Below are 27,334 nucleotides of genomic sequence, written 5' to 3' on the forward strand. Positions count from 1 at the left end.
CTCTATACAAAAACATTAGCTTTCTTTTCTCTATCCTCGTCTTCCAAGGAAGTGGAAGCCCGAGGCGAGAGCTGTCCCCTGCCTGTTAAACCTATAAAAGCGAGGGCCCTTGTTTAGGGAAAATGGTGCGAGATGGCAGCCTACGAGGATTCATGCACTCAGAAGTGCACTCTGACCCTGGCTCTGAAACTTAATCAGCGGGACGATTGAATTAAAGCCGCACATAAATTGATTCCTCCCACACAACAAATAAAATGCACTTTTAAGGTCAGAGGTAACATGGATGGCACTCTGTGTGAAATTGACTCAAAGTGTAGAACAGGTGATACTCACACAATAGCCTTGATTTCCAGATGCTTTTGTTGATCACGGCGACGAGGGCTATTGTCATCCTCTTCCTCACTCCTACGAGGACGGCTTCTATGACAATGACAAGATAGATAAACACAAACATGAGGTCATAAACAACAAAAACAGCACACAGTTTTAAGCAAAAAGAAAATGTTGTTTATATTTCAAAGGATATTGAAAGTAATGGCATAATAAGCTCTTGGTAGAGAAAGAGGACGTCACGGTAGAGTTCATGCTCAATAGTGGGCCTTGTTATGGAAGAATAAGTGTCTATGATCAAGAGCTTTACATCAGAGTATACAACCCTTGTTGTAGATTGAGTGATGTCCATAACATATGAGTACTTATGCATGGAACAGTAGAGACACTTTTGTGTAATGTCTTACCTCTCCACCTTGGGAACTGCTTGCCCTCCACTGTGATTGCAGAAACGATGATACCTCTTCACTTCGTCCTGAAAAACATCAATATGCAACAAGGCTTTAATTCACTCTGTCAAGGTTCAAGCTCAGAGACCTCGGGCTCAACAGCGCCCTCTGTGACTGGATCCTGAACTTCCTGACGGGCAGACCCCAGGCAGTGCGGGTGGGAAACATCACATCCTCCACCCAAAACTGCAGAGAACATCACCAGGACGGAGCTGCCATCCATGGAGGACCTTTACTCCCAGCGCCTCAGGAAAAAATCCCTCCGGATTATAAAAGACCCCCATCACCCCAGCCACAAACTGTTCTGTCTGCTGCCGTCTGGCAGGCGTTACCGCAGCATCCGGACTAAAACCACCAGACTCAGGTACAGTTTCATCGCACAGGCAATAAGACTGCTAAACAACTGAACTGTTGAAACAACATCCCTAATATTCATCTGGCTGCTACTTAAAAATGATTTTAAAATGATTTATCTATTTACCTATTTATCATATTCCAATAACTTGCATATAGACTCTTATTGCACTATTTCACTTTTTTTAAACTATTTTTCTTTTTGTATTACTACTTGCACTATATTTTTTCTGTTTATCTGTGTTTTGTGTTGCTCTGTTGGAAAGCCTGTGACACAAGATTTTCATCGGCATAACTACACTGTAGCTATGCTCGTATGACTAAATAAAGAACCTTGGACCTTGTTATGACAAATAGATAAATAATGATAATAAATCAGAAGCATTTTGCGTATGTGTAATCGCTTCTCTTCCAAGGCGTACCGTACCGTCTGATTGGCATAGCTGAATGACTATGCCTACATGTAAGAAAACTGCTCTTTTTTCATGATATCTTTCTGTGTATAAACCTTAAGAGTGTAAGCATGTCTGGGTATATTTACATAGATATTAATAAAGCATAAACACAGGATGTGGTAAGGAAAACAACAGGGTGTATGCTATTTCTGATGCATAACAGCATGCGTGTGCTCTGCAGGTGCCAACCAGCTATACTCCGGCTGCAGGCCAGGGGGTGAGGCCGGTCTCAGGCAGCTCTGGGCCAACTGCCACAAAGCTCAATGGGACTGGACAGATGGATGTGCTCCCAAAGCAGCAAAGCAGTTCCCCTCCATCTCTAGTATTCACTCATCTTTACGTTAGCCAGCAGGGTAAAGCTGCAATTTGTCCATGTTTGTGTTTAAGTGCTTGTGTCAACATCAGGGGAGTAAGGATAAATTCAGCTCACAAATCAGTAAAATACAGGTACTAAATGACTACCAAAATGACTTAGGTATGTGTAATGAGCAAGGCCACCATTTACGTGATTAACCCACTGAGAATGATCACCTGACTCAAAGGTTTCCTTTGCACCATGCGTGTTTTAGTGTCTATAGCTTGTTGTTTTACACTTTACTCCTTTGGGTTAGATTCACTTTCATTCGCTTTCAAGGAAATTGTCAGACAAACCAAATAAACCCTCCCTGTGCAGTACCAAACAGCAGACAGACAAAGTAGGGACTCACTGGTAAACATTAGGGATGCCAGAAACTGACCATGATCAAAATCGAAAATCGGACAGCCCTGGCGAATATAAATCGATTATTCGACACCAATAATAAGGGTTTAAAATGCAACCGTATCAACAAGTGTTCTGCTGTATTAACTGCAAAATCCATCCAGATGCTCAAACTAAAATAAGAATTCAGACAAATAACAACGCTGCTGATTAACATCAGAATTGTTTTTGCCCGAATATGAATATTCTCAATAAGATAATAATCTTATCAATATTAATACCATTTAATGAATATTATAAATCATGATATAAGAAAGACCAATTGACTACTATTCACTTCTAATATGTAAAACATTTTTGGAGCTTTCAAAGATTGCAACACTTGATAAATCTTGTGTCTGTCATTCTTTTGCAGGTGATATCATTGTTTACTCATCTTTTCTACGGTATTGATCTATTGTGTGTTTACAACCAACTGTATGAGGTCCAGATAAATACACTTAAATTATATGAGAGCAATAGAAACACCCAGGGAGCAAAACAACTGCAGCTGATGACAGAAGAAAGGCATTACTGGCAGCCCATAGGGTACATGACTATCTATAACCCAGTGGCGTCGCCTGGCCTGGGCATTTGGGGAATTTCTGTAGCCCCGGACAATTCTCCCTCAATAATATAATACATTAACCGTGCTTTACCTGAACCTCATCCTGACACTAGAGAGGACGGCAGGATTGTAATTTCCCGTGTTCAGTGAATGCAACAGAGGCAAGCACCGGTGCCAGCAGGGACCGTGTTGTTAGCATAGCTAACTGCACTAACGGACAGGAGCTGTTTGTTCCACAAGAAGCTGGAGGAGAGTCCTCTCCTGATAGACTGAGAGACTCAGGTGAGCTAAAGGACTCTCTGAGTGTTAAGATAGTTCACTTTAGTCTAAGTTATCTCAGTGGGTCTCAAACGGTTTGGTCACTCACGAATTATGTAAAAGATTATTTCCAAAGCACACCTTCATATGATCATTATAGTTATAAAAGAAATAAGAGAATAAAGGAAAAACAGTTATGAAATACTATGACAGTAAAACAAGAATACAGTTTAAAAGGAGAGTGATTTATAAAATATCCATAAAGAAAAAGAAAATCTGTTTACAGTTCTGCTTCATATGGGTGTCGAGAGAGGTATCCATAGATCTCTTCATTTTGCTCTCAAAGTGCACCAGATTGATGCTTTTAACTTCAATATTTAAAAAAAAATCTTCCCGGGGGAGCATGCCCCCCAGACCCCCCTAGAGGAGGTGAGGACCCCCCTAGAGGATGTTAGGTCCGCTCCCCACTTGTAAATAGAAATAGCACTTTACCCCTGCTTACACCTATATGCCGTGAGCTGATTATCGAGCCTTCCTTGTAACAGTCGCGGGTGTACTGCGTATGTGCGTGTGGGGAGTGTTGCAGTAGAAAATTCCACTGTAGCTCCCGGTACCTTAATGGGAAACCCTACATGTTTGAGCACCCTCTATGAAACGTCAAGCTACCTCACAGCACCCCCAAAAGAAAATCTCTGGCGCTGCCACTGTGGGCTAAGCCCCGAATGTTTCCAGGTCCATGAAACGCCCCTGCTATAACCTAATCCATAATTGCATAAAAGTAGGGATATTAACAGATATCTATTTTGCTAGGCATGTAAACAGCTTAATGTTATTATTTTCAATATCAAAATAAGGGCAATCAATAGACTGAAAGGCTAGGGAAGGTGAAGGTAGACAGTAATAGGCATAATGCGACTGAAAAATGAGAGAAGGAAGGGAAACAGGAAGGGAGGGAGGAGAAAACAACAGCAAAAAGGCTGCTTCCCTCTAATTGATGAGTTATTAAGATCATCATTTCTCAGAGTCCTAGTTCTATCACAGAGATTGATGGCAGGCACAGAGGAATGTCTGCACTAAAACACACACACACACAGAGTTTTCCCTTGAGTGTGTTAGAGATGGTAAGCTCCCTGTGCCCTTCAGACTAGTGTGTCCACTCAGTGAGATAATTTCTCGGACACATCTAAGCAAATAAACAGAGACACACACCTGAGTGCACTGAGAGAACAAACACGCCTGCATGGACACAACATACCTACATACACGTTAACATGATAAAGAACACACAAGTCAATCTGATCTCAGAGGATTTGATTGTAGTGAGCGATGCGCGGATACATCTGCTTCAGACTATCGGCTGTTTGGCTGCTGCTCCACTGGCCGATCAGCCTGGGGAAATGTCCAATCGGGAGAAGAGCTGTGCCAGTGGAGATGCTCGTTAATTGTGATATCGGAAATCAATTTACATGCGCAGTGCGTGCAAGGAGTTATATGGAAGTCAACATTTACTCTTTCGCCTCAGTCCCCGAGTACAAAAAGAGCCCGCTGCGAGATGAAGGTGTTACTGCATCATGTCAGAATCAGGTTTATTACGAGGTAGGTTTACACGTACGAGGAATTTGACTTGGTGTCATGGTGCATAAAAACAAGAATTAAAAACACAGGAAGAGAACTTGAAAAATATTTAAAATAATAAAAAATATATAGTAAAATATAACAGTATTTACATAGCAATGGAATGAAATAGAGGAATAAAATATGGAATAAAAATCAGCTGTATTACAAAATAATGTTGTACATTGTGTGTGCATTAATGTAATGCATACAGTAGAGTCATGACATGATGACAGGATTGGAAATGCTATTTTCTTTTGGTGTTAGGGCTTTTTGGGGCTAAACGGGTCATTTCTACAGAGGGAAACAAGTGCATTTATGTCATTTTGGTCATCCTTTAAATCCTATTTGAGTAGAGAGGGAGCAGGAGACAGAGAAAAAGATACTAAGCGTGAAATGAGAAAGAATGAAATTGATAAACTTTTATTGACTAAGAGCTGCAGTGAGAAAGCAGTTTTATACTGATCAGATAACAGCGTTTACGAACCAATACATTCTCGCAATACCAGGCCGCTGCAGTAACAAAGCCATCAATACCAAGCTGGAGCAAGAGGTGTAGACTGACCTATGAAGCACTTATAAGAAATAGCAACTTCAACAAGGTTTAAATCATGAACACATATGGAGGTTCTATTCCCATTTTAAAGTATACACGGTTTATCAAATACAGATAGATCCACTTCTGTTAGAGCCATATACTCCCCTTAGAAAGACAGTTTAAAGCATACACACAAAAGCTGCACTTGTGGTTATTTTCACTATCAATTTTAAGGTTTTTCTTTTCATTAATGGTATCATCAAGAAGTTGTTTTTTCTGTGTGTATATGTACATATGTGTGCATATATATATATATGTATTTATTTATTTGACTATTTATCTATTTATTTACCTATTAAACAATTAAGTATACCTATATTATGAAGCAAATCATGTATAAATACAACGCCATATGCATACATCAAATGTAACTGACACTGTAATCCCCCTACCCCCCACCCTTCATGTTATGTCCTGTCCTACTTGTAATGTATGTGAGCCATGTCCTTGTCCGTGTGTTTTTGTCTTTTGAAAATGTTAAATAAAATATAAATGTTAAAAAAAAAAAGTTGTTTTTTTTAAATGGGAAAAATGTACATAGGTGACATCATTAAAATGCTTATTTTGTCCAACCAACAGCCCATAAATTAAATGTTTTAAATTCACAAAGATTAAAAATAGAAAAAGCATAAAATCATCACATTTGAGAAGCCGGAACAGGCTAATACTTGCCATTCTGCTTGATGAAGGATACATTGATATACTGTAAATATACAATATAAAAATGTGTTGATTCATTTTCTGCTGATTTCTGCGAACTGATTAATCAGTTCAGCTTGTAGCGAACAGAATACATACAATATACAAACTAGTGTTGAGCTGACGTTAGCACAGTGAAAAATGTTCAGCATTTAAAAGAGGATGGAAGGAGAGGAGAGCAAGAGGCTATCAATAAGTAGGAAGAGTAGGCCATATGTTAAAAATAAATTGGGACAGGAGAAGGAGAAGAGAAAGACATCCAGGGAAGTGTGAAGCTGGGTTGTGACGAGATGAAGAAGGTGTGAGAGTGAGAAAAAATACTGTATAGTCGATCAAAATGCAAAAAGGAGAGCTTGGGAATATTCCCCCAATAGAAAGCAGATTTGGTTAAAATAGGTTGAAGGTGTGAGTGAGAGCATGTTCACACACATATATGCCCATCATCGTTGAGGGAGATTCCTTCAGTGATCCAAGACTAAGCCCTCATTTAAACTAGCCTTCCCTGACAGGGTAATGTGATTGGATGGATATCACTACAAAGCAAACTGACAGGAGTGTATAAGGCTAAGCATCTTTGTGTATATGTTTTGGGGTTTTTGTGCATTTTCATAAAAGAAAAACATATTATTTTCTTCCTCTTGCATTAAACCAGAGCACACATGAACACACACTCACAAAAGGATAAATATTTCTTCATAAAATGATCGTGGCAGGCCAAGAGTTACCTATCCGTCAGTGTGCAGCCTCATCTCGCTCCAGCGCGGGTTATTACGACTCAATCGCAGAGAGTTTGAGTGAGCTGGCGCAAACAGCACTCAGCACAGCTATGTCCCACAGGGGGAGAGACGATAATGCACTTCTGAAATATGACACCCTTCCCTTGCACCACACTCCCACTATGTACATCCCTTTATATATTACAGTATACCGTATCTGTGTCTGGTTGGTGAACTGATGCTGCCCTGCACTTGTTTATGCTGGATTTTTGCTCCTGTGAAGCACACAATTCAATAAAATAAAAATATTTCTGCATGTTCTCTGCCTAAAGAACACCAAGGGGCTTCGGGTGTGATACTGATGAATGATTTGAAGATTCCAGCTGCTAGTGCTGTGTCAACAATGTTTCCTGTATTGTATATTTCATGCACAACCCCATTATACGCGACCCCCTGTGGCATGCAGTTTAAATAAGCTCTGTGTAACATGTTTAACAACAAGAGCTCATGGCCGTAAAATTCATCTGTCCCATTGATTATGAGGTAATAGCTGGATAGATTAATATCTTTCTCTGGGGGTTCACGCCTCTGCAATGAATCTGAATCAGTCACACAGACACAGCAAGTGGAGCAGCCTTCATATCCAATAACCTGCATTTCTGTCCTCACTCATAATTCACATGCCAATTACTGGTTAGTCCTACATGAAGCTTCTTCATTTCCTCCCTTGCAGTCCTATATGAACCTACTCTGACATGGCGTCTCACAGAGTGAAGTTGGATTCATTTGGAAAAGTCATTTTTTGAGAGCAATAATAAAATACAACTGTCAAGTGGTGCAGTGGTACAAATCTGAAGTCAAAATTAGAGAACATGCAATGAACAAGACTGTGTGTGCGTGTGCGTGTGCGTGTGCGTGTGCGTGTGCGTGTGCGCGTGTGTGTGTGTGTGTGTGTGTGTGCGCATGTGTGTGTGTGTGTGTGTGTGTGTTTTGGAGGGTTGCACCACCATAATATATTGCTGTGAGTCAGGTGCTGTGATGGAACAGTGCTTTCAGAGCTCACGCGCTCAATATCCCCTGCCGCCGATAATGCGCAACACTACATCACTGGCATTAAATATTCAGAAGCTCAGAACAACCAGGTGAACTTGTGCACCTAACACTCACTCAAGCACACACAGGAAACATCATATACTTCTTTTAAATATGATAAGCAAACTAATTTAAATTAGGCAGTCAATTACAACAACCACTGTTCACAAGCCAACTGTTAAAGTTTTAAAACATGCAAAATACCCCTCTCTCCACACACACCTATTTTGAGTGTTATTTATTAGCCAGAAACGAGACAACACACAATGAAAAAAGTTAAAGATGTTTTTTTTGGTATAGATATCGTGATATGATCGTGATTATTAGTCGCATAGAGAGAACAGTTATATGTAGCTGGAGTTCCAATATGTAGTATTTGTGAAACCTTTTCAGATTCTGCCATGACACAAATCTTTAAGCCGCCTCAAGCCAACATGAAAAAGCAATTCCCCAAACTAAATTGAATTCAGTCAATTGTACCATTTGCATGGGTGAATAAAGGGAAGCTAAATCCAAAGCGGTGTACTGTAGGGTACACAGTTGCAGGGGGAGAGTTTTAGTTGTACAGTCCCTGTCCGTAGTATGATACTTCTCTGTTGTCTCTCCGGCAAGCAGAGAATAGTTGCCTAAATTATGTCAAATTCCCCCCAAAAATAATAGTATACATTCAATTTGTTTCTTCGGTCTATGGGCTCTTTTTCCCATTAGAGACTTTGCTACTGAGGATCAACTTATTGCTCCAAAAAAAGATCAGAAAGTGAATTACATCATTGCTGAAATGTTCCCTCACCAGAAGAGATCCCATCATCCATTAGCAATATCTTTCCAGGGATATACACTGTTCACGGTCATGCCATAATACTGTACTAGTCGGTTGCCCTCTGTCCTTGATGCCTCTTACCTGGTTATTAATGCACAGAGCAAGGTGTTTCCTCTCCCGAGCCACAGCCTGACTCCCGCTGCGCAGCCTCGCCTCTTCTCCCTGATACATGCTTCTGGAAGGACAGCGCTCAAATTAGGATACACAAACTCCCCAGATATAAAATACATGTTATAAACCCTCAGTGAACGATACACCTTCACTGTGTGCGGCTGCAGAGTACCGTCATGCAGAATTATATCACTCATCAGTGCATGTCGAATCAGCCGGTACTGGAGCTGCTCGTTAGTCCTAAATAAACATTGTTGCTTTACATGTATGACTAAGAACAGTCGGTGGATGTGCCACTAACCTGTACGTGCCGTTCCTCAGCATGACGAGCTCTCCCTCTCTCCGCGGTCAGACAGAGATGAAGTGAACACCTTGAGTCGGGAGCAGCCGGAGAGACACCAGACTTGGAATTTCTCTCAGCCAATGGGACGCTGAGCGTGCGCGCGTTTTCATACAGCGCCCACCGCGCGTGTGTAGATGGTGTCATTTAACTCGGCAATCGGCTCTAATCACAGCATTAGTTATTCTGCACGCCTGCTCTCTGGAGAAGGGCAATCTCATACTACAGTATCTACAGCCTATTATGTGCCAGTCTATTTGCTCATATCCTAGATATGGCTTTATAATGGTTTACATCACACAGGTGTGGGCTGAGACCAGGAGGGAAGCACGAGTTGAACAAACACATATATTTGGTTTCAATCTTTTTTTAACGAAGCTCACGTCATCCTTACAGAGCACGGAGGTGAGCTGCAGACCGATGAGGTGCAAGGAGAACAAAGTTAATTTACTCTTAAGTTAAGTGACTAGGCCACCAACTTATCAAACCACTTATTTGAATGGAGGACTTCCACATCTGTCCAGTTACCAACTACTACAAAAGGATCCTTCTACCAGTGTCCTACAGCCTCGTGTTTCTGCTGGGCTTGAGTTTGAACGGGGCCCTGTTGTGGTGCGTTTGCGGTCGGACGCGCCGCTGGACCAGCACGGTCATCTACATGACCAACCTCGCGGTGGCGGATCTCCTCTACGTGCTGGCCTTGCCCCCTCTCATCATCAGCAACGCAATGGGCGGCTTGTGGCCCTTCGGCAACATTATCTGTAAAAGCGTCAGGTTTTTCTTCTTCGTCAACCTCCACTGTAGTATGATGTTTCTCACGTGCGTCAGCGTGCACCGTTTCATTGGTGTGTGCTTCCCTATTGCTGGTGTGCGCTTCAGGACCAGCAAACTGGCCCTCTTTGCGTCAGGGTCGGTTTGGATCCTGGTCACTGCAGAGATTTTACCGACACTGATCTTTGCACACACGGGGGTCATCAACAACATGACTGTGTGCTTTGAAATGACCAGCCCCGAGCAATTTAAAGAGTACTTTCCCTATGGGATGTTTTTAGCCATAGTGGGGTTTCTGATCCCATTCCTCGTCGTCATCACCTGTTACTGCTCCATGATGACGGCGCTTTACTGCAGGGCCACGGACAGCATCTCTCACGCCAGGACTGCTCGTATGCGCAACAAGTCTCTTTCCACTCTCTTCGTTGTGTTTCTCATGTTTGTGGTGTGTTTTGTCCCTTATCACATTACTCGGACCGTTTACTTGTTTGTGAGGGTGTACATGCCCGCGGACTGTCATCTTCTGAACATAGTCATGATCTCCTATAAGGTGTGGAAGCCTGTGGTCAGCTTCAACTCCTGCGCAAATCCTCTCCTCTACTTTTTGGGCAGTGATCGGCAGCGTAGGAAGCTGCGGGCCTGGCTGTGGGTGAGGAGGAAAAGAGTGGTGCCCACCCTGTGTCTGGTGGATGCAGGCAGCACTTACAGGTCCGGAGGGTAGAGAGCATCCTTTAGAAGTCTCAAATATCCACAATTGACTTTCAACACTAGTCAGAGCGGTAATAACTCTGAAATTCTACCACTGTCTTAACTGTTTAATAATTAATTGTATAATTATTTAAATGTTATGTAGGCTATTTAATAATGTATTTTTGCAAACTTCAACAGGTCACACAAGGCACTGACTTGTGGGCATATTTATGTAGCCTACACTAACTTATTGCAACCTAAACCTGAAATAAAAGCAAAAGTAAGAGACGTATATCCTGCAATGGCGGTTCTGATAATAAATGATACTGTGTGGCCAGAGGTGACATTTAACATTTGAGGGAACTGGTGCCCTCTGTCGTTAGAAGAAGGCTTTGCCTCTAGACCAGACCATAGAACAGCAACTACAGGCAACATATAGAATTAGCTTTATTTTATGATACAAGAATTTAAAAAAATGTAGGTTGTGGTGTTTTATAAAAAGGCACAAGATAAGGTGGAGCAAATAGAAAATAACTGAACAATAAGGTATTTGGTGATACTAATGATAGAACAGATAACAGTCTACATTTGTAGAATAACAGTAACTTCTGTGGACGATAGGAACACCTTGAAGGCAAAAAGAGCATGAGTATTTTCTGTAAACGGGGTCACGTTGTAGGTACCATCTTTCTTAGTGCATACTTGTCTGGAGCCACAGAGCTACAGTGTTGAAGGAGCAGCTGAATGAAGGGCATCATTTCAGGACACTCCTGTGGGCAAGTGATGACAGATGGGAAGTGAAGTGGTCTGGGAGCTGAGAGGATGAGAGAAATTAAGTGATGGGAAAAAAGAGCACAGTTTATGTGAAATAATAACTTGTTTAATAATAAAGTGAAGCAGTAAAAACCAATTCTCCTAGTCTTCTTTGAAAAAAAAGCATTGCCAGTGTGACGTGAAACTGAATTAGGAAATAATTGGATTCCTGTATAAATTGAGTCAAAGCGTAAGTGTTGTGTCTGTTTGTGCATACCTGTGCACCCAGCCTTGAGAGGTACCGGTTGCGTAAGCCAAAAGCAGACATGGGTACCATTCCAGCCAGCTCACCTTCTAACACTTTACTGGATCGCCTTTTATTCCTGCAGGAATAATAATCTTGACATTCATCTCCAGCTTGAACTAACAAGCACTATTATTTTTGTATTACAGACAGGATTAATCAGCCACAGTCTGCTGCACAACGATAAAAAAAACACCTTATTACTATTGCGGTGCAGTGAACATAAACCTACTGCAGCAAAAAACAATTGTACAATTACAGCAAACTCAAATGCTTTCAAATAGTTGTGTTTAATTAACATTAACAATTGTGATTTGGTTCTACAAAAATACTTATTTTAGTGGCTTTCTGTATAATCTCACTGTCTTTCATTGTACAATGGATCTTGTGTAATTTCTTGTACACAGCTCAATAACAGTTGATACTTTCACACAAACATTTTCAGTTAACAACCACCATAGTGCAAATGAGTGATAGGTGAAGAGTGGCATGTTTCTGGTTGTACAGTATGACACTCTGGTCATTATAATGTGCAATCACAACATTTTAACTACATGCCGGCTTCTTGCACAGTTTGGGCTCTATAGGGTAACTTAACACCAGATTGAAAAACAGAGTTAGACTCAAGTCTAACCATCACTGGTAATCAACAGTGATGTCACAGTGCAAGGGAAGGCCCTATACAACACTTCTACATCACTGCAGCAAAGTGAGAAGTCAAACTATGCAAGAAAAAAATAACACAATATTTTTTGGGGTCGTTAAGTTACTCTTAATTATTAGATGACTTATTTGCCCAACTGAGGTAGTGATTGTTTATCCGCCACAGTTTTCGACCCTGATACCAACACAGCGATAAATCTCTTCCCACTTTACTGGAATGATGAGATTTAATCGGAGTGCATTTTGTCTCAACGTTCAGATGAAGCAAGCAAAGATTTGCGGGCAATTGCTTAATACCACTTAGTTTCCTGAGCTTGAAAATGTTGCAAAATTGTCTAAAAACATGTTTTAAAGGTCACAAGGATAAAAGCAATTTGTAAAAAGGTCAAATCTGGGGAATTATTATTACATGGGTATATGCACTTGAAAGTGAGCCTCTTTCTTTTAATTGTCTTTCAGATCATTATAGTGATATCATATTTGATGATGCAACAGAACATTTATCTTTATGAACTTTCCAAACCAGTGAAGAGCAGGTAAATTAATTTAGGAATAAAATAATTAAACATTGAAGATTTAAACAAGAGCTATGCTCTTTTAGACATTATAAACTATAAAGGGTCGATGACGCATAGGATTAGAATTAAGTATGAAAGTCCAGAAGGGAGGATTTTGGTTGGCAACTTTTGTGAATGCTGACAACTGATATGTACATAAACAAACTGCTGAGTTGCCTGAAATAAGGCGAGTAACAGGGTCGTTCTGAGAACAAGTTGTACAAAAAAACATATAAAAACATCCACAAAGTTACCATTATATACATTTAAAACAATTGAATGAATATAGAAATCCTATATTGGGTGATCAATTAGCATGTCATAAAATCTATTATATAAAAGGTACCAATCCACAGGATATGAGTCTTGTCTTTTGCTTAAAAGGGTTTGAAAAAACACTATCAAAGCATCTTGACTTTTTCCGTAAGTTTGACACACACCCACAAGTCAGTGGAGGATATGACATCAGTGTGAGAGGTCAGAGAGGAACTGTTGAGGCCAAACTGAGACGTGTCATTGGTCCTCCTGGTAGGGACATAATAAGCTATGTATAAAAGGTTGGTTTTGTTCAGACAGTCAGTTGTGATGGGAAGAGCCACAGCTGACAGCACTGGGCGGAGTCAGTAGTGCAGTCCCGCCCCGTGGCAGTTGATTGACAGCTCTGGGGTGGACAGTGCAGCCTGCTGGCTCTGAAGCCCAGGACTACGTGTTCCCTCATCATCATCATCATCATCATCATCATCTGGAAAATATCAGTCACAGAACGGACCAGAAAATATTATACTGCGTTTTCACAACAAGAAAATGTAAATAGATTAAACAGATAAATAAATGCATAGATAGAGAGAAAGAAAAAGAGATGGCGGTATAGGCAGACACAGATCTTATCTCTGGGACTTTTCACTGTAAAAACGGTTCCGATGGTGAAGTCAATAAAACTCTATTTTCTATCGTAATTTACTTGCCCTAAATAAAATAAAAATTAATGTGCGTTTAAATAAGTAACACTTAAGTAACAATGAGAACATGTTTTAAGAACTCATTAATTTATAAATTAATGTTCACATTTTCTGAACTTTCTTATAAATACGTTTTGGAAAACTTCATAAAAATGCTTTTGTCAACGCCACGGTCATGACACGCCCTCAAACGAGAATACCGCAGTGTGAGGCTTCCTGTTCCTCTTTACAGCGATTCTTCGGCAGCTGTACATGTGCTTGCTTCTGAACTACTTCAAATCATCGTAAAACAATTAAGCATACCACCTGAGTTATTAATTACTGCTTTTTAACTAGCAAGTGTTATTTACTTTTCTTGTATTCACTGTTTCGAACGGAACATCGACATGCCAGCGCCATTACTGCTGTTAAAGTTAGACTCAGCCCTGTCATGCTCATGTAGTCTATTTTTTTGCGCAAATGGTGTTGGGCAAAGTTTGCATCAAGTGCTTACCGACACAATTCTGTTAAAAGTGGTTAAGTTAAGAGTATGTATTAAGAATCAACTCCGCAAACTTTTCCCCTGTGCCGCTCCAAGCGTTGGCCGGGCACCGTCATGCGGTCACGGGGCTCAGAGGCTTGTGATGGGAATGATGGCTCTTTGAAGGGAGCCGGATCTTATGGCTCCGTTCCTTTCAAAGAGCCGTTCAAAAGAGCCGTTCAAAAGAGCCGTTCAAAAGAGCCGTTTTTTTTAAAGGGGGCGGGGTTACTAGGTTTATAATAATCACCAGGATAATGATTGACTGTATTGCCAGACCTAATGTCAATAATCTGCATTGTAAACATGACACAGGGTGGCGCCATATCCATGTCATTCATGTCAGTGAATGTACTACTTTGAATTTACCCTCTGTATGTGTTAAGTAAATAAAGTTGCCTTGCCTTGAATGAAATTCACGCAACTCTTAATATTAGAACACTCCGCTTTATCACTGCCTGGGTTTTGGTTGAAGTGCATCCAAATGCTGCTGCGTTTTCGCGTTTGGCTAATTTTCCATCCGAAAAACACGTCGTCTACCTGTCCTGTACCACTTGTTATGACTTCTCTCTCTCGCGTATTCCGTTAAGACCCACCCCATCTCACTCCTCGTGCTGAAACCTACCAATCAGAGTAGGGGCGGGTCTTCACAGAATACGTTTGGGGGACAAAATCAAGCTTTTTAAAAGGCGAGTGGATTTTGGCAGGCAGTGAGTGCGGACCAACGATCGAACGATAAAAAGAACGGCTCTCACCAAGTACGACTCGGTTCCCCTAGTTCGTACCAAAGAGCCGTTCAAAATAATCGGCTCGTTCGCGACCGACACATCACTAGGCTCTGGTGCCGAGCATGTTGTACGGTAAAATACCTCCGCAAAAACTATTCCCTACTACTTTATAACCCAGCGGTTATGTAAGAGTAAGTTACTAATGCGCGTATTTGATATTAATTCCTCTGTATGTATTTCACCGTTTGTTTTACTGTGAGCAATGAATTATCTTTCTACAATCTTGATGTGTACCCAATTTAAACTCATGGTCTGCAGTTACAGCATCGAGTTGTTATTATACAATATGAAGTGCAAACTATATTTTTCATGCTTATGCAATGCTATAGATGCAAATCCATGTTTGAATCTGCAGGAGAGTTAACGTTAGCTCTCAGTAGCCAGTGATAGAGGTGCCATTGACTTCAGTTAAGGTGCATTCAGGCGCAATTCAGTAAAAGTGTGTATTGGGCGAAGATGCATTTATAACGTCGGCAAGATGTGTTCAATGTAGTCCAGTAAAATGCAGTCTTTAGCGAGAAATATCAATAAATACTGTTGTATTAAGGAGATGTTTTACTACAATATAAAGTAGATATTAGACGGTATGCAAACGAGATAAAGGAGTGTATATTGAAGTAATTAGGATCCGCTGTGTAGAGAATCATGGAATTTTACTGGTATCTACCAATACCATCCTTAATAAATGCCATCCTTAAAAATTTATATAAATACAATACCGTTTTAAAAAGTGGACCTATCATGCTATATTTGAATAATATATTGTAGGGCCATACCTATATAAAACATGTCTGTGAAGTCTTTTTTTCAAAATACCAAACAGATCATGCATTTTAGCCATGCCTCATTTCGCTCTATTTGCTGTATTCCAGCCCTGTTTTTGCAAGGGCTGATTCTGTGGCAAATGAGCTGCAGCTGACCACAGCCCCCTGCAAAGGAGGGGGGTGAGGCACAAGCGTCATGTTACCATGCTGTTACCATGCTGTTACCATGCCACGGCAACCTCTCATTCCCCTGATAGGTGGAGAGTTGCCCATATAGGCGGAGCTCCTTGTTTCTGACGTCAGAGATATTTCAAATCTGTATCAGTCTGTATCAGATCCGTTGCAGCCCCGTTTTTAGAGATTTGGGTATGGAGGAAAAGAGAGAGGGTTGTGTTTTCTGACACTTGGTGAGTTCCCTGACACACCGGGGAGACATATTCATGTATAAAAGACGTGCAAAAGTGCATTTTGCATGATAGGTCCCCTTTAAATGATACTTATGTTTTAACAGTGGCGAACCGTGTCTATCACAACTGGACCTTCTGTAGACACACACACACCCTCCTGACCACTGAAATGCGTAGTGCATGGACCGAGAAGGACAAACAAATAAACGTAACACTGTAATATTACAGATCAACAACACAGATACGATTCTCATTTATTAATTTTACATACATTTTATTACATTTTATTTATATAATTAAATCGATTTTTTGTTTGTTTTATCTGAGTATTCCAGGGTATTCTCTGAATACCTTGAAGGCCCTGACGGTTCGCCACTGTGTTTTAATTATGTTTGATTCCATTAATTGAATTAAAGATGTTTTAATGAATTCTACTGAAATGATTGTTACATTTTCATTAGGGATGCTCCGATCGATCGGTCACCGATCGAGATCTGCCGATACTCACTCTCTACCGATCGATCGGTGCTCTCTAAACATGCCGATCGCGAGGGCCGATCGCATGACGTAAAATACATGACACTTTTCTCTGTACGCGGCAAAACAAGCTCGCCAAAATGGCTTCACCGGTCTGGCATTATTTTAAGGTGTCCGAAAAAGACAGTAAAATAGCGGTATGCAACGTGTGTGTGAAGCAGAAATCCTGCAGCTCCACCCGCTGTGACGGACCGGTGAGCGGAGCGAAACACACAAGAGTTAGACCTAACACACTTAGCTATTTTATCTACCTCTGGAACAAGTTAAACTAGTTATACATATGTTTATTCTTCACTGTCGGCCTCACACATTACTGGATCAGCGAGCTGCATGAGACGATACTGACGGGCTGTCAGGAGAGGGAGAGAGGGGGAGAGAGAGGGGGAGAGAGAGGGGGAGAGAGAGGAAAAGAGAGCGCTTGCTAATTTCTCCCGTGGGATTATCCAAAGTAAATGTAAACTTGAATAATATACATAATTTGAATGTAATAATTAAGTTGATTGTTGTTTGTGGAAGCTCCAGTGAATGAGCCCCATTAACTGAGTTTTAAACATCACTTTATATGGAAGATTTAAAGTGATGTTTAAATCTTCCATTTAGGCCCCGCCCACTCGATCGGATCGGCGATCGGTATCGGCAGATACTGATTCCGGCGATCGGCCCCAAAATTGGCGATCGGAGCATCCCTAATTTTCATCATGTAATTATTTTGTTCTTTTATTTGCCTCACCAGAAAACAGTCACACCTCCTCTTGAAGACATTTTGTCTCCTGCTATCGACTTCAGGTTCACATTAGGTAAGCCCTTGAGTGTGTCAGACTAAAGTTGTTGTTTCAGAGGTTAATTCAAGACGTGTTATGTTTACATTCTAATATAATGAGCATCAGGTAAACGTACCCATTTCTATTTTTTGAATCACAGATGGGATGGAGATGTAAACTGTGCAGCAGTAGTGTCACCACTCAGTGATATTTTAAAGGTCACCAATCATGCTATTTTTAGGCAAAAGCATAGGTCTCAGATATATAAAAAACATGTCTATGAAGTGTTTTGTTCAAAATACCAAACAGATCACCCATTCTAGCCATGCCTGATATCCCTCTATTTCACTTCCTGTTTCAAAAGTGCTAATTTGGGGTATAAAGCTTTAAAAAGAAAAGAAGAAGATAAAAAAGAGGGGCGGAGCTTATGCCTGCTCATGCGGGAGATTCCACCAGCAGTTACTGCCGTGATGAAACGCCATATCATGGATTATCAAGGATTATTTCTGAAACAGTATGGAGCTCAAAGGCCTTCTCTCTTGCCGGTTATACCACAAGGCGAGTTCTTTTTTATATCCTGCTTCTTCACACACATGCTCTCTCCAGTACAGGTTAGCTCTGAGTGTTAGCGATGCTAATGTAAACACCGACCATATTACGTCCAAAATAGTCGGGCATTGTTTCTGATAGTTTTATTTTCTGACGCTGCGTGAGTTCCCTGACACACCGGGGACACATATTTATGTATAAAAGACATCAAAAAGTGCATTTTGCATGATAGGTCCCCTTTAAAACATTATTGACTCCACCATGGAACATTTGGACAGAAACGTGCCTTGCCCTGCATTCATGTAAACTGGCCTGCTGCTCTCACTTATCAAGATAAAAGTTGAAATAATCGTCTGTTCTTATTTATTCTAGGACCCATGTGCCACTTTATATAAATCTCTGAGTATGAGGTGGGGTTAAAATAAGTAGTTGGACATTTTATGAACTATATCAATATCATGACTATGTGGTTCATTTTCTTGCAAACCAGCCTTTTTTTGATGGCTTAAACCCCTTGTAATGCATGTGAATAGCACCTCTATTACCGTCTGTTAACAGCTAACTGGCAGTACCCGTTATGATTTCAAGACAGATTTTATTTTTGTTGTTGAGAAAAACACATGGTGTGTCCTGATTTGTAATCAATTTAGTGTTTCGTTTGTATATACAGGGAACAGCAAAGGTCGAAGTGCAACAGAGGCTCGTGATGCACAGCATGAAGTTATACGTTGCCCACGAGCCAGATGCAGTTGGAATAACCATCAAGTAATAACCATGTGTCTCCATGTATGTTAATGTGTTGTGCTTTTAAACAAACTTGTTACTGTTTTATGAAAACGGTTTTGAAATAATCACATTTTAATAATATTTATTAACATGTCCATAACGTTCCCTTTTTTAAATCTATTTGTTTAATCTGCAATGTTTCAATGCTATCAAATATTTAAAGGGTTGGATTGAAATCAGGAAGAGTTTGTCGTATATAGGTTCCGGCAACTCAATTGTGTTTTATAATTTACTTTATTTATTCTTGGCTTATGTGGTTGTTCGCAGATTGTTATTTGCATTGGTTACACTTAATATCTTGGCTTTTAATTGTAGGCTCAACTCATCTTTTCACATGCAAAGAAAATCACATTAGTGAGTTTATCCAACTCCTATAATTGCTTGGAATCGCTTGACACATCTAAAAAGGTTTTAGCAAAGTAACACGTTCTTGAGTAGAGGAAAACTAAAAAAAGTACATTTCACCAACTCAAAAAATGCAAAAGTTGACTAAACTCTTAAAATTGCTTGGAATCGCTTGACAATTAATTTTTTTTTTTTACCAAAGCAACAGTTTTTACAGTGCATGCTACTTGTGAGAACTCAAAGTATAGTTGCACCAGGAGATCTCGTGTGGTTTGTTTTTATCTATCAAACATCAAGTAGTGCACGAGTGGTGTGCTGTGAAAGTGCGACAGTCAAAAACCATAACCTCAATTAATGTGCCCACTTGGTTATGCTTACGAACACGCATTTGCAACATCATGTTGCAGTCATCAAAGTCTTGTTTCAATAAGCACTTATACAAAAAGCGCATGAGTGTTTTTCCACCAAACAAGAAGGCAATTAAAGGCTTTAAGCAAAGCATAGTGATACAGCTAACATCGCTTTCATTCTGTTGTTTATTGTTTCTTTTTAATAGGTTAGGAAGAACCATAAATATGCAAGCTAAGACAAAACCATGTATGGAATTTAAAAAAATTATTTTGTCTGTGTTCACATAGATGAGTCAACATTGACACTGATAACTGACAAATTGTATCCTATTTTCAGAGAGGCCATAAATAGGTTTGCTGTAACAACCAAGAATGGCAACATTTCCATGATAACGTGACTGATCACATCTTTGAACTCCTGAACCTTGTAAAACTATTGAACCAAGGGGATGTGGATATGCAGTAAAAAAAAAAAGCATGATTCTACAACTTTGCATGTGAATCATGTGTTTGGAGTGTAAAATAAAGAACATTTCCATAAAAGCATCACTTGACTGTACCGATCACATTGAAAATCATACATAACCTGTTAAATAATATATTTTTTAGCTAACTGGAAATTCTAACTAGAAGCCAATTAGTACAGTGGCTATAGAGTGGTGCAGTGACGAGTCCTAAAACCCGGAAGTGAGTTAGCATTTTACCACTACTGGTTCCCTCGTCTCAGAGTCAATGGGATTTCTCCACGGCACGGATCACGTTTTGTTCTACGACATTAAATACATCAGCAGTGACCCCACTGGTGATTTTTGAAGAGTGTACGTGTCTGAAAATCGATGGTTGTTAACAAGTGGCTGAATAGGACTACAGAAGTTGTCGAGGACCTTGTACGTCATTACACCGAACACGTAAACACTCCCGCTAAGTTTGTCTGCCCCTGTTCTGCTTGAAAGCAAGTACCTGCGCTCTTGCAAACTGTTAAAACAAACGCTTCAACTTGTACAATTTTGAATCTGTAATTTTGAATATCGATCTTAAGTTGGCATGACGTTGAAGTCGTGCGACCCTGCTGTATTCGGCTGTAGTTCGTTTTAGCACAACGTTAGCATTTTGCTTCTGGCGATTAGATTTATGATTAGAAAATTATAAAAGTAGGGTAGACATGTGGATATTATCCGGCTGAACAAAACGTGCATTTATCAAACGGGTTCATTTTCTACAGACCTTATTTCGAGCTATTTTCCAAAATCCTATGGAGAAATCCCATTGCTTTTTTGTTGAGGGAACCCATGCGCAGCTTACTTCCGGGTAAATACGTCATCCCTGCACCACTCTATTACATATGTACCAAAATATGCCTCTGCCTTTTCTGAGATGCTTGTCTAATTGAAGGTAAGACGGCAGAAGCAGTACAGAAGTGTTAAGGGTCAAAACTACTCACTCTGCATCTGAAGTGGCTTCTTTCTGGAGTCTGGCTCTGCCTGCGGCTGACATGTTCAAATCTCCTCCTGGAGCAAGAGAGGGAGACGGTTAAATTAAGAGGTGAGTGGGGAGAGGGGTGTGCTGACGAGTAACAGGGTGAAGTGAGGAGATGTCATAGGATAAATGGAATATGATAGGTATATTTGGTGGAGAAAACTGAGACAGTACGGAGAGGGAGAGAGCAGAGAGGAGAAGTAAAGCAGTGATTTCAAAGCTCCAGTGTTCTCTTACCTTTAAGATAATCCACAAAGTACAGCGTCACCACTGCCATCAGTGAAACTGCAGGAAATAAGGGGGGAAATGTGGGAAGTCACTGACAATGTCACTCAAAAGTGTCTAAAAGGAGTCCACACACAAACAGAAAAGAACTGACCGCAGATGCAGACGCAGAAAAACACTTCTAAAAACAGGTATCCTCGGGTGTCTAGGATAGATCCTGCTGCCATAGCAACGAGAGCCAGTCCCAGGTTCTGGATGGACTGCATGCTGAGGGACGAAGGCAGAAGATCAACATCAGTTTGAATTAAAGTAACAACAATTATCAGTCATATTGGTTTGTTTCAACTGTGAAAATGTATGTGATTGGTCATAATATAGCCATTGCAGTTACATACAAGCCATAGGCTGTCCCCAGCTGATGCTCTGGTACCACAAAGGCCACCATGGGCCACAGTGCACAGGCCAGTAAGGAGTAGGAGAGACCCAGGAGGGACTGGGAAATAGAGGACACACAGCTGTGATTACTTTTAATAATACAGGGCTCTCCACAGAGAACCTGGCTATAATATACCGCCTAAAAGAGCTTGTATATTGTATAATAACATGGTATATGACAATATGCACTTTACAACCAGTTCTTGAAATATAGAAGTAGTGCAATAGAAATATCTGTTGATTCAGTTCTTAAGAAAATAGTTTTAAAATTAAATAAAAATACAATCTGTTTTAATTTATTTATACGCCAACTTCTATTATTTTTACCACCTCAGGCTGCAAGTTCACCTCACCATTAAACACATAATTTGTCTCCACAAAGAAAAATCAATCAAGAGTTTGCAAATTTAAGTAGGAACACATGTCAACAACTTTAAGTTTAAGAACTTGTATCCACACCCACTGTGACTCACATCTCTTAATCTAACAGGCGCAGCGAATGCACGATTACTGACAGTGTCATTCCTTCATACAACTAACCCGACCACTCTTTCTTAATGTAAAAAATCCTATGTTGTTGGGGTACAGGTACAACATTTTGCAAGGGGCCTTACCATGGCGATCCATGGGTTCCAGAAGGTAAAGGCCAGCATCATGTGAGCGGCGAGTGTGGCGATCACAGCAACCATTACCCAAATCACGTTTTTGCCTATCCTATCCACCATGAAGCCTAGAACTGGAGATGCAGGGGCTGAGATGATGTACACAATACTGGGAAAAATAGAGAAGGATATTCATTTTTTATGACTAGAACCAAGGCAAAATAAATCAGAATCAGTAGACTTATAGTGCATTGTTTGAAAAGGCTATTACACCTGATCCGAGTTACCTGTTGACGGCTCTGGCTTCAGCTGGTGAGAAGTTGAATTTTTCAATGAAGAACACCCTGTAAATAAAAATACAAGATGTTGGGCTCACAGTACGGAGAGCTGCTCGACCTTTATATTGATGTGACAACAAAAGGAGGAGAAATTGAGTTTACTTTTGCAGCAGGTAGGTCTCTGTCTTCTATTCATTGTTTTCTGCTCCATTTGCATAACAAATTTGCTTTGTAAGCACAAACACTCGGTAGAAAACCCATGTCAGTTGCTAAGTGATTTGAGAGTGCCTTTCAAAGAGGGAAATGTAGATTGTAATATCCTCAATTGGTTTCTTTCACCGGAAACCCATTTGTCAAACATTTCTGACTCCCGCTCCATCCATTTGTGGTTCGATGACAACACAGCATTGTGAGGTTGCAGTGTTAAAGCTGTGATCAGGCACTGTCCTGATTTCAGAGTTTCTCCATTGAATTCATGCCATGCCACTTAAACACAGTAGGCCTACTATTGAGGTGATTTACATTTGTATTTAACAAAGGACAAGGAATGTGAAAGATTTTTCTTCAAGCATTAAATTAAAAAACTACCGCTCCATAATTTTAGCGTACAATGCCACCGTTTTCAGAGTTAGGCGTTATTATAGTATTTCTCAATTGTGTGTGTAAAAGAAACTGATGAAATACTCACTGTCCCAGTCCAATAAAGGGAAAAATGGCGACATAGTAGCCAACGCAAATGATGAAGATGAGCCACAGGGTTAAGGGGAAGTCTTTCACGTCAGTCAACTTGATCACTTCGCCTAATATGCAAGATTAACACACATGCAACAGTTGGAAAGGCTTGTCTGATAAAGTATACAGTTAGTTCCAAGAGGAAAAATAACACACATTCATTGAACTGTTTTTACGAAGAAAGCCACACCACAGCAGAGAAAGTGCTGAAGCCAATGAACTTTCTGGCCAGAACGTCACTTTTAAGTAGATAACAGCAAAAACAAAACACTATTTCATTGTAAACACTGACTTTACTCAGTAAATATTGGACAGAGGAAGCCAAAGAGGAAAAACAAAAGATAAAAAAACACAATCTTGGAATAGATTACCTGTTTTGCCTTGTTCCTTGTTGAGGATCTTCTCTGCTCTTTTGTCAAGGAATCCCAACACCAAGGCACAGGTGAGTGAAAACAGGCAGGTCACAGCAGCTGAACATAGACAAATACAATTATAGACATGAATTCATATGGAGGAGTGACAAGAGAAATTAAAGCAATGTAAATTCTAAATTGTATGTTGGCGATTAGATTATCAAGGAATTTAAGTTATGGGGAAGGCTGATTGATTATTTTGTCCATGTGAATTAATCTCAAATTGTCAGTGGCAGTGGAGACAGATTATAAAATAAAACACAACTGCAAGGTGTGCAATAATAAAAGCACTTTAAGTAATGATAAAAAGTGACACTTCTTCTAACTCATGTGACTCATCTGTAACAGCCAGCCAGCAGCACTTTTAGTTCTCTAAACCACTTCTCTCTGTCTCTGCTGTGTGTGTTATCCGAGATCATTAGTTACAGAGAGAGGATCTAGTATCTTTAGCAGACAGGGATAAAGCGCTCGTAACAGGACTCTTCATGTTCAACACTTGCCAATTTCAAGCCTTGATCTTGAATGAGAAATGTACGTCTGGCAAAAGTGGAAATTCATGATAGTTACCGATCATGAGTGAAACGCCTAGTGCGGTGTGTCCAGGAGCGCCAACGAGGGCGACGACTCTGCTGTACACCCAGCCCATGATGTTCATGTTTACTGTGCTGCCCTTAAGACGAGTAGAGAGGAACATGAATGGACTATAGACGTACATTTACTATCAAAAACATGGATTTCTATAAAGTGGGTTCAGTGACCTTGGCTACAGTCAAAACAAATATGTATATGTTATTTGAAAACAATTATCACATTGTGTTCCCTTACCACGCGTGCCATGCTGAGCTGAAGGCCAAACACTAGATTCAGCTCCCTTCCTTTAAACCAGTTCACTGCATAGGTGTTCTGGGCCACAGCCAGGGACTCTCCTCCAATACTGCCCAGGAAAGAAAACAGAGAGGTGGAGCGTGTAAGCCGAATGATAGTACATGACCAAGCTGATCCTAATATTTGTTTTCAGTGTTGAAGGGCTGTAATATTGGATATGTGGATATCTGGCTGCGGAAAAGTTGCCCTCATGCATAAGGATACAGAGAACTGGACACTGGTATATAAAAGATGTTGCAAAAATAATTTGCCCACCCAAATACAAAACGTCCAGCTTCCATGAGCCAGAAGCGATTCAGCAAAGCTCCAGTAGCAAATATTACCTGCAAAGTTGAAAAGTTAAAAAACAACATAAGAAATTAATATCTGTTGATTCATATTTAGATATATCATTTTAAAAAACCACATCATTTTAGGAACATATATTCTGTATTTCATGGAATAACTATTACATTTAGATAGCAAAGTAAACTTACCTGTCCAACACAGACAAATATGGAAAAGATGATGGTTCCCAGCCTGTAAAAAAGCAACAAAAAAAGATTGAAAAGCAAAAAGGCTACGCAACTCTTTCGCTTTCAATTTTGGTGACATACTGGACTTATAAATAGTACAATGATATAAGGTGTCAGTCTTTGTACCTGATGCCAAAAACCCTATCGAGCAGGAACCCCCCGAAGAAGCAGAGAACCACATTGGGCCAGGAGTACCAGGCATACAGCTGCATGAACTTTGCAGTGTTCAGATCCAGATCCTAGCACAGTCAGGAAGGTTAAATCAGATTATTGTCCTCATATCAACTGTTTTGGTTTAAACATTAAAGTCTAGGTGTAAATACAGGTGTGTGGACAAATAAAACAATCTAATATCAGCATTCAGGAGTAGGATTAATGTTCATAAATGTTCCATTAAGGATATAACATGGTGTAAAACTCTGAGCGTGAATTACCTGGATGACTTGAGTTTGAAGTGCAGCTGGGTTATCATAACAGAAGTAGCTTCCTGGAACGAATTAACTACATTAATTTACTGTACACACAATGACACCGCATTTAATGAACGTCACATGAGCAACAAAACAAAGCTTTATTTTTTCCTGAATGTTGCTCATTAAACTCAGTCACAAAGTAACAATTACGGGTGTTTAGGGAAGTGGGGCTTTTGAATGCTCACCAAATCCCAAGAAGCACATGAATACCAGGACCACCACTCGGTGCAGGAGGTGTCCGGGGTCGCAGATGGCCGGCAGGGGTCTGCCCGGTCCCACGGCCGCCTGTCTGTCCTCGGCCTCATCTCCCAACAGGCTCTGCTGCTCCTCATAATCCGCCATGTTCGTTTGTTTGGGATTTGCTGAGGGAAAAGTTGACTGCAGCAAGGAGGATGTAAATCGATCACATGACCTGGCACGAATGTCACGTGGCATTAGCCTTAAAGCCGCTTGTAGCTTGTAGAGCTAACCACACGCGCGTGCCTGCCAAGAAGCTCAAGCACCTCGCGGGAGCGCGCAGGGAGAGACTTGTTTAGATGTCAACACAAACTGTTTAAAGCGTCAGCGGCAGTGAGTGATGACCCTATGCGTACGGTTAGTACTATGCCAATCACATAAAAGGGTTTAAATGCATTACTGTACACATAGGAATACGCAATAGGACTGTATCCACATAAATAACAGAGTTTAAAGATACCTTGAGAAAGCATAAAATGCACTTTATCTCCTAATTTTGAGAAAAGGTTTACATTAAAAGGCTAATTGTGTTAGTTTATTTGTTTTATGTTTAATCTTGAAACAAACTTTTTTAACTATTCTTTTGAGACATAGAGAAACAGGCCTTTATTAGAGGCAGACATCAAATTGTAGGCTACTGATCTTAGACTTACACTAACCTTTAGCCTATTTCACTACCATATTTTAAAGCTAGATGATGATTATGATTTTTAAGCATATATAATGCTTCACCGAACACAGGAGGGGGCTTGGCTGTCTACAAATAAAGACGGCTAATTTTTTCTCCCCAAATATATTGAGGCTGAACCTGAATGTTCAGCTTGGGGGCCCCCTAGTGGCCGCGGAGGCTCTATGCATCTGCATAGTCCGCCTATAGGACGAAACGGCCCTGCCACCAACAACCAACAGACAAGTAGTTAGCCTTTTCCCCTTCTTTGTTGCACTGTTTGGGCAATGCAGTTTTGAGGCTGTATCTGGCAGCTTTTGGGAAATGATTTTGTCCTTAAGTGGCCAAAATTGATTATTGCATATTTGAAGGAAGACCTCAGAAAGGCTTATCTCTCTTCTTTGCCTTTACACATTTCAAAGTTAAGGTCACCTTTGTTTTTGCATGTTGTTGAGTTCTAGCTCTGTTTTAAAGTGGGGTTAAATGTACATTTGTGTGCCCATTGGCCATAATCTTTTAAAAAGTACTTCTCTAATTATCTATTTATTTTAGTGTTTGTTTGGGAACAGTGAGGTAAGCCTGTACATTTATTTCATTTTACTCAGTTGGAATTTGAACAATTGAACAATGTGTCAAAATGACATGTTTGACCTAAATCCTAAACCTAAGCTTTGATACTGTAAATTGAATATAAACCATTTATCATGAAATTCTTGACAAGAACCAGTTTATAAGCTTCTGATGATTGGCAT

The 27,334-nt window shown here is 40.3% G+C and overlaps 3 protein-coding genes across 9 annotated transcripts in view; 1 reads left to right on the top strand and 2 right to left on the bottom strand.

Annotated features, from left to right (window-relative positions):
• schip1 (schwannomin interacting protein 1) overlaps positions 1-9,163 on the bottom strand; it is a 192,867-nt gene extending 183,704 nt beyond the window's left edge. Inside the window, exons 1-4 of the mRNA XM_034115357.1 lie at positions 9,105-9,163; positions 8,774-8,867; positions 738-805; positions 334-420 (exon numbers count right to left, since the gene is read on the bottom strand). Of these exons, the coding sequence (XP_033971248.1) occupies positions 334-420; positions 738-805; positions 8,774-8,867; positions 9,105-9,127 (272 nt within the window). The 5' untranslated portion in view covers positions 9,128-9,163. The remainder of the gene's footprint in view (positions 1-333; positions 421-737; positions 806-8,773; positions 8,868-9,104) is intronic.
• Positions 9,164-9,642: 479 nt separating this feature from the next.
• On the top strand, positions 9,643-10,635 carry LOC117470563 (P2Y purinoceptor 4-like). Its single transcript, XM_034115384.1, has one exon. The coding sequence runs from the start codon at positions 9,643-9,645 to the stop codon at positions 10,633-10,635; it is 993 nt and encodes a 330-aa protein (XP_033971275.1).
• Positions 10,636-11,044: 409 nt separating this feature from the next.
• mfsd1 (major facilitator superfamily domain containing 1) lies at positions 11,045-26,112 on the bottom strand. Of its 7 annotated transcripts, XM_034115367.1 has the most exons (18): positions 25,864-26,112; positions 25,640-25,692; positions 25,332-25,444; positions 25,167-25,209; positions 24,946-25,013; positions 24,631-24,739; positions 24,373-24,475; positions 23,764-23,862; positions 23,349-23,460; positions 22,670-22,726; positions 22,395-22,551; positions 21,741-21,838; positions 21,500-21,612; positions 21,358-21,405; positions 21,082-21,152; positions 17,406-17,409; positions 15,819-15,822; positions 11,933-13,623 (listed from the first exon to the last, which is right to left on the bottom strand). In XM_034115367.1, exons 1-15 carry the CDS (start codon positions 26,018-26,020, stop codon positions 21,082-21,084), a joined length of 1,401 nt encoding a protein of 466 aa, XP_033971258.1. In that variant the 5' UTR covers positions 26,021-26,112; the 3' UTR covers positions 11,933-13,623; positions 15,819-15,822; positions 17,406-17,409. The 7 variants fall into 7 exon arrangements, with proteins under 7 accessions (XP_033971254.1, XP_033971255.1, XP_033971253.1 ...); XM_034115363.1 differs by lacking the exons at positions 11,933-13,623; positions 15,819-15,822; positions 17,406-17,409 and adding exons at positions 11,045-11,418; positions 11,635-11,740 and having other exon boundaries at positions 21,086-21,152; XM_034115366.1 differs by lacking the exons at positions 15,819-15,822; positions 17,406-17,409 and adding an exon at positions 20,974-20,975.
• Between the last annotated feature and the right edge of the window lie 1,222 nt (positions 26,113-27,334).

This window comes from Trematomus bernacchii, unplaced genomic scaffold (assembly GCF_902827165.1).
Source record: "Trematomus bernacchii unplaced genomic scaffold, fTreBer1.1, whole genome shotgun sequence".
Lineage (NCBI taxonomy): Eukaryota > Metazoa > Chordata > Actinopteri > Perciformes > Nototheniidae > Trematomus > Trematomus bernacchii.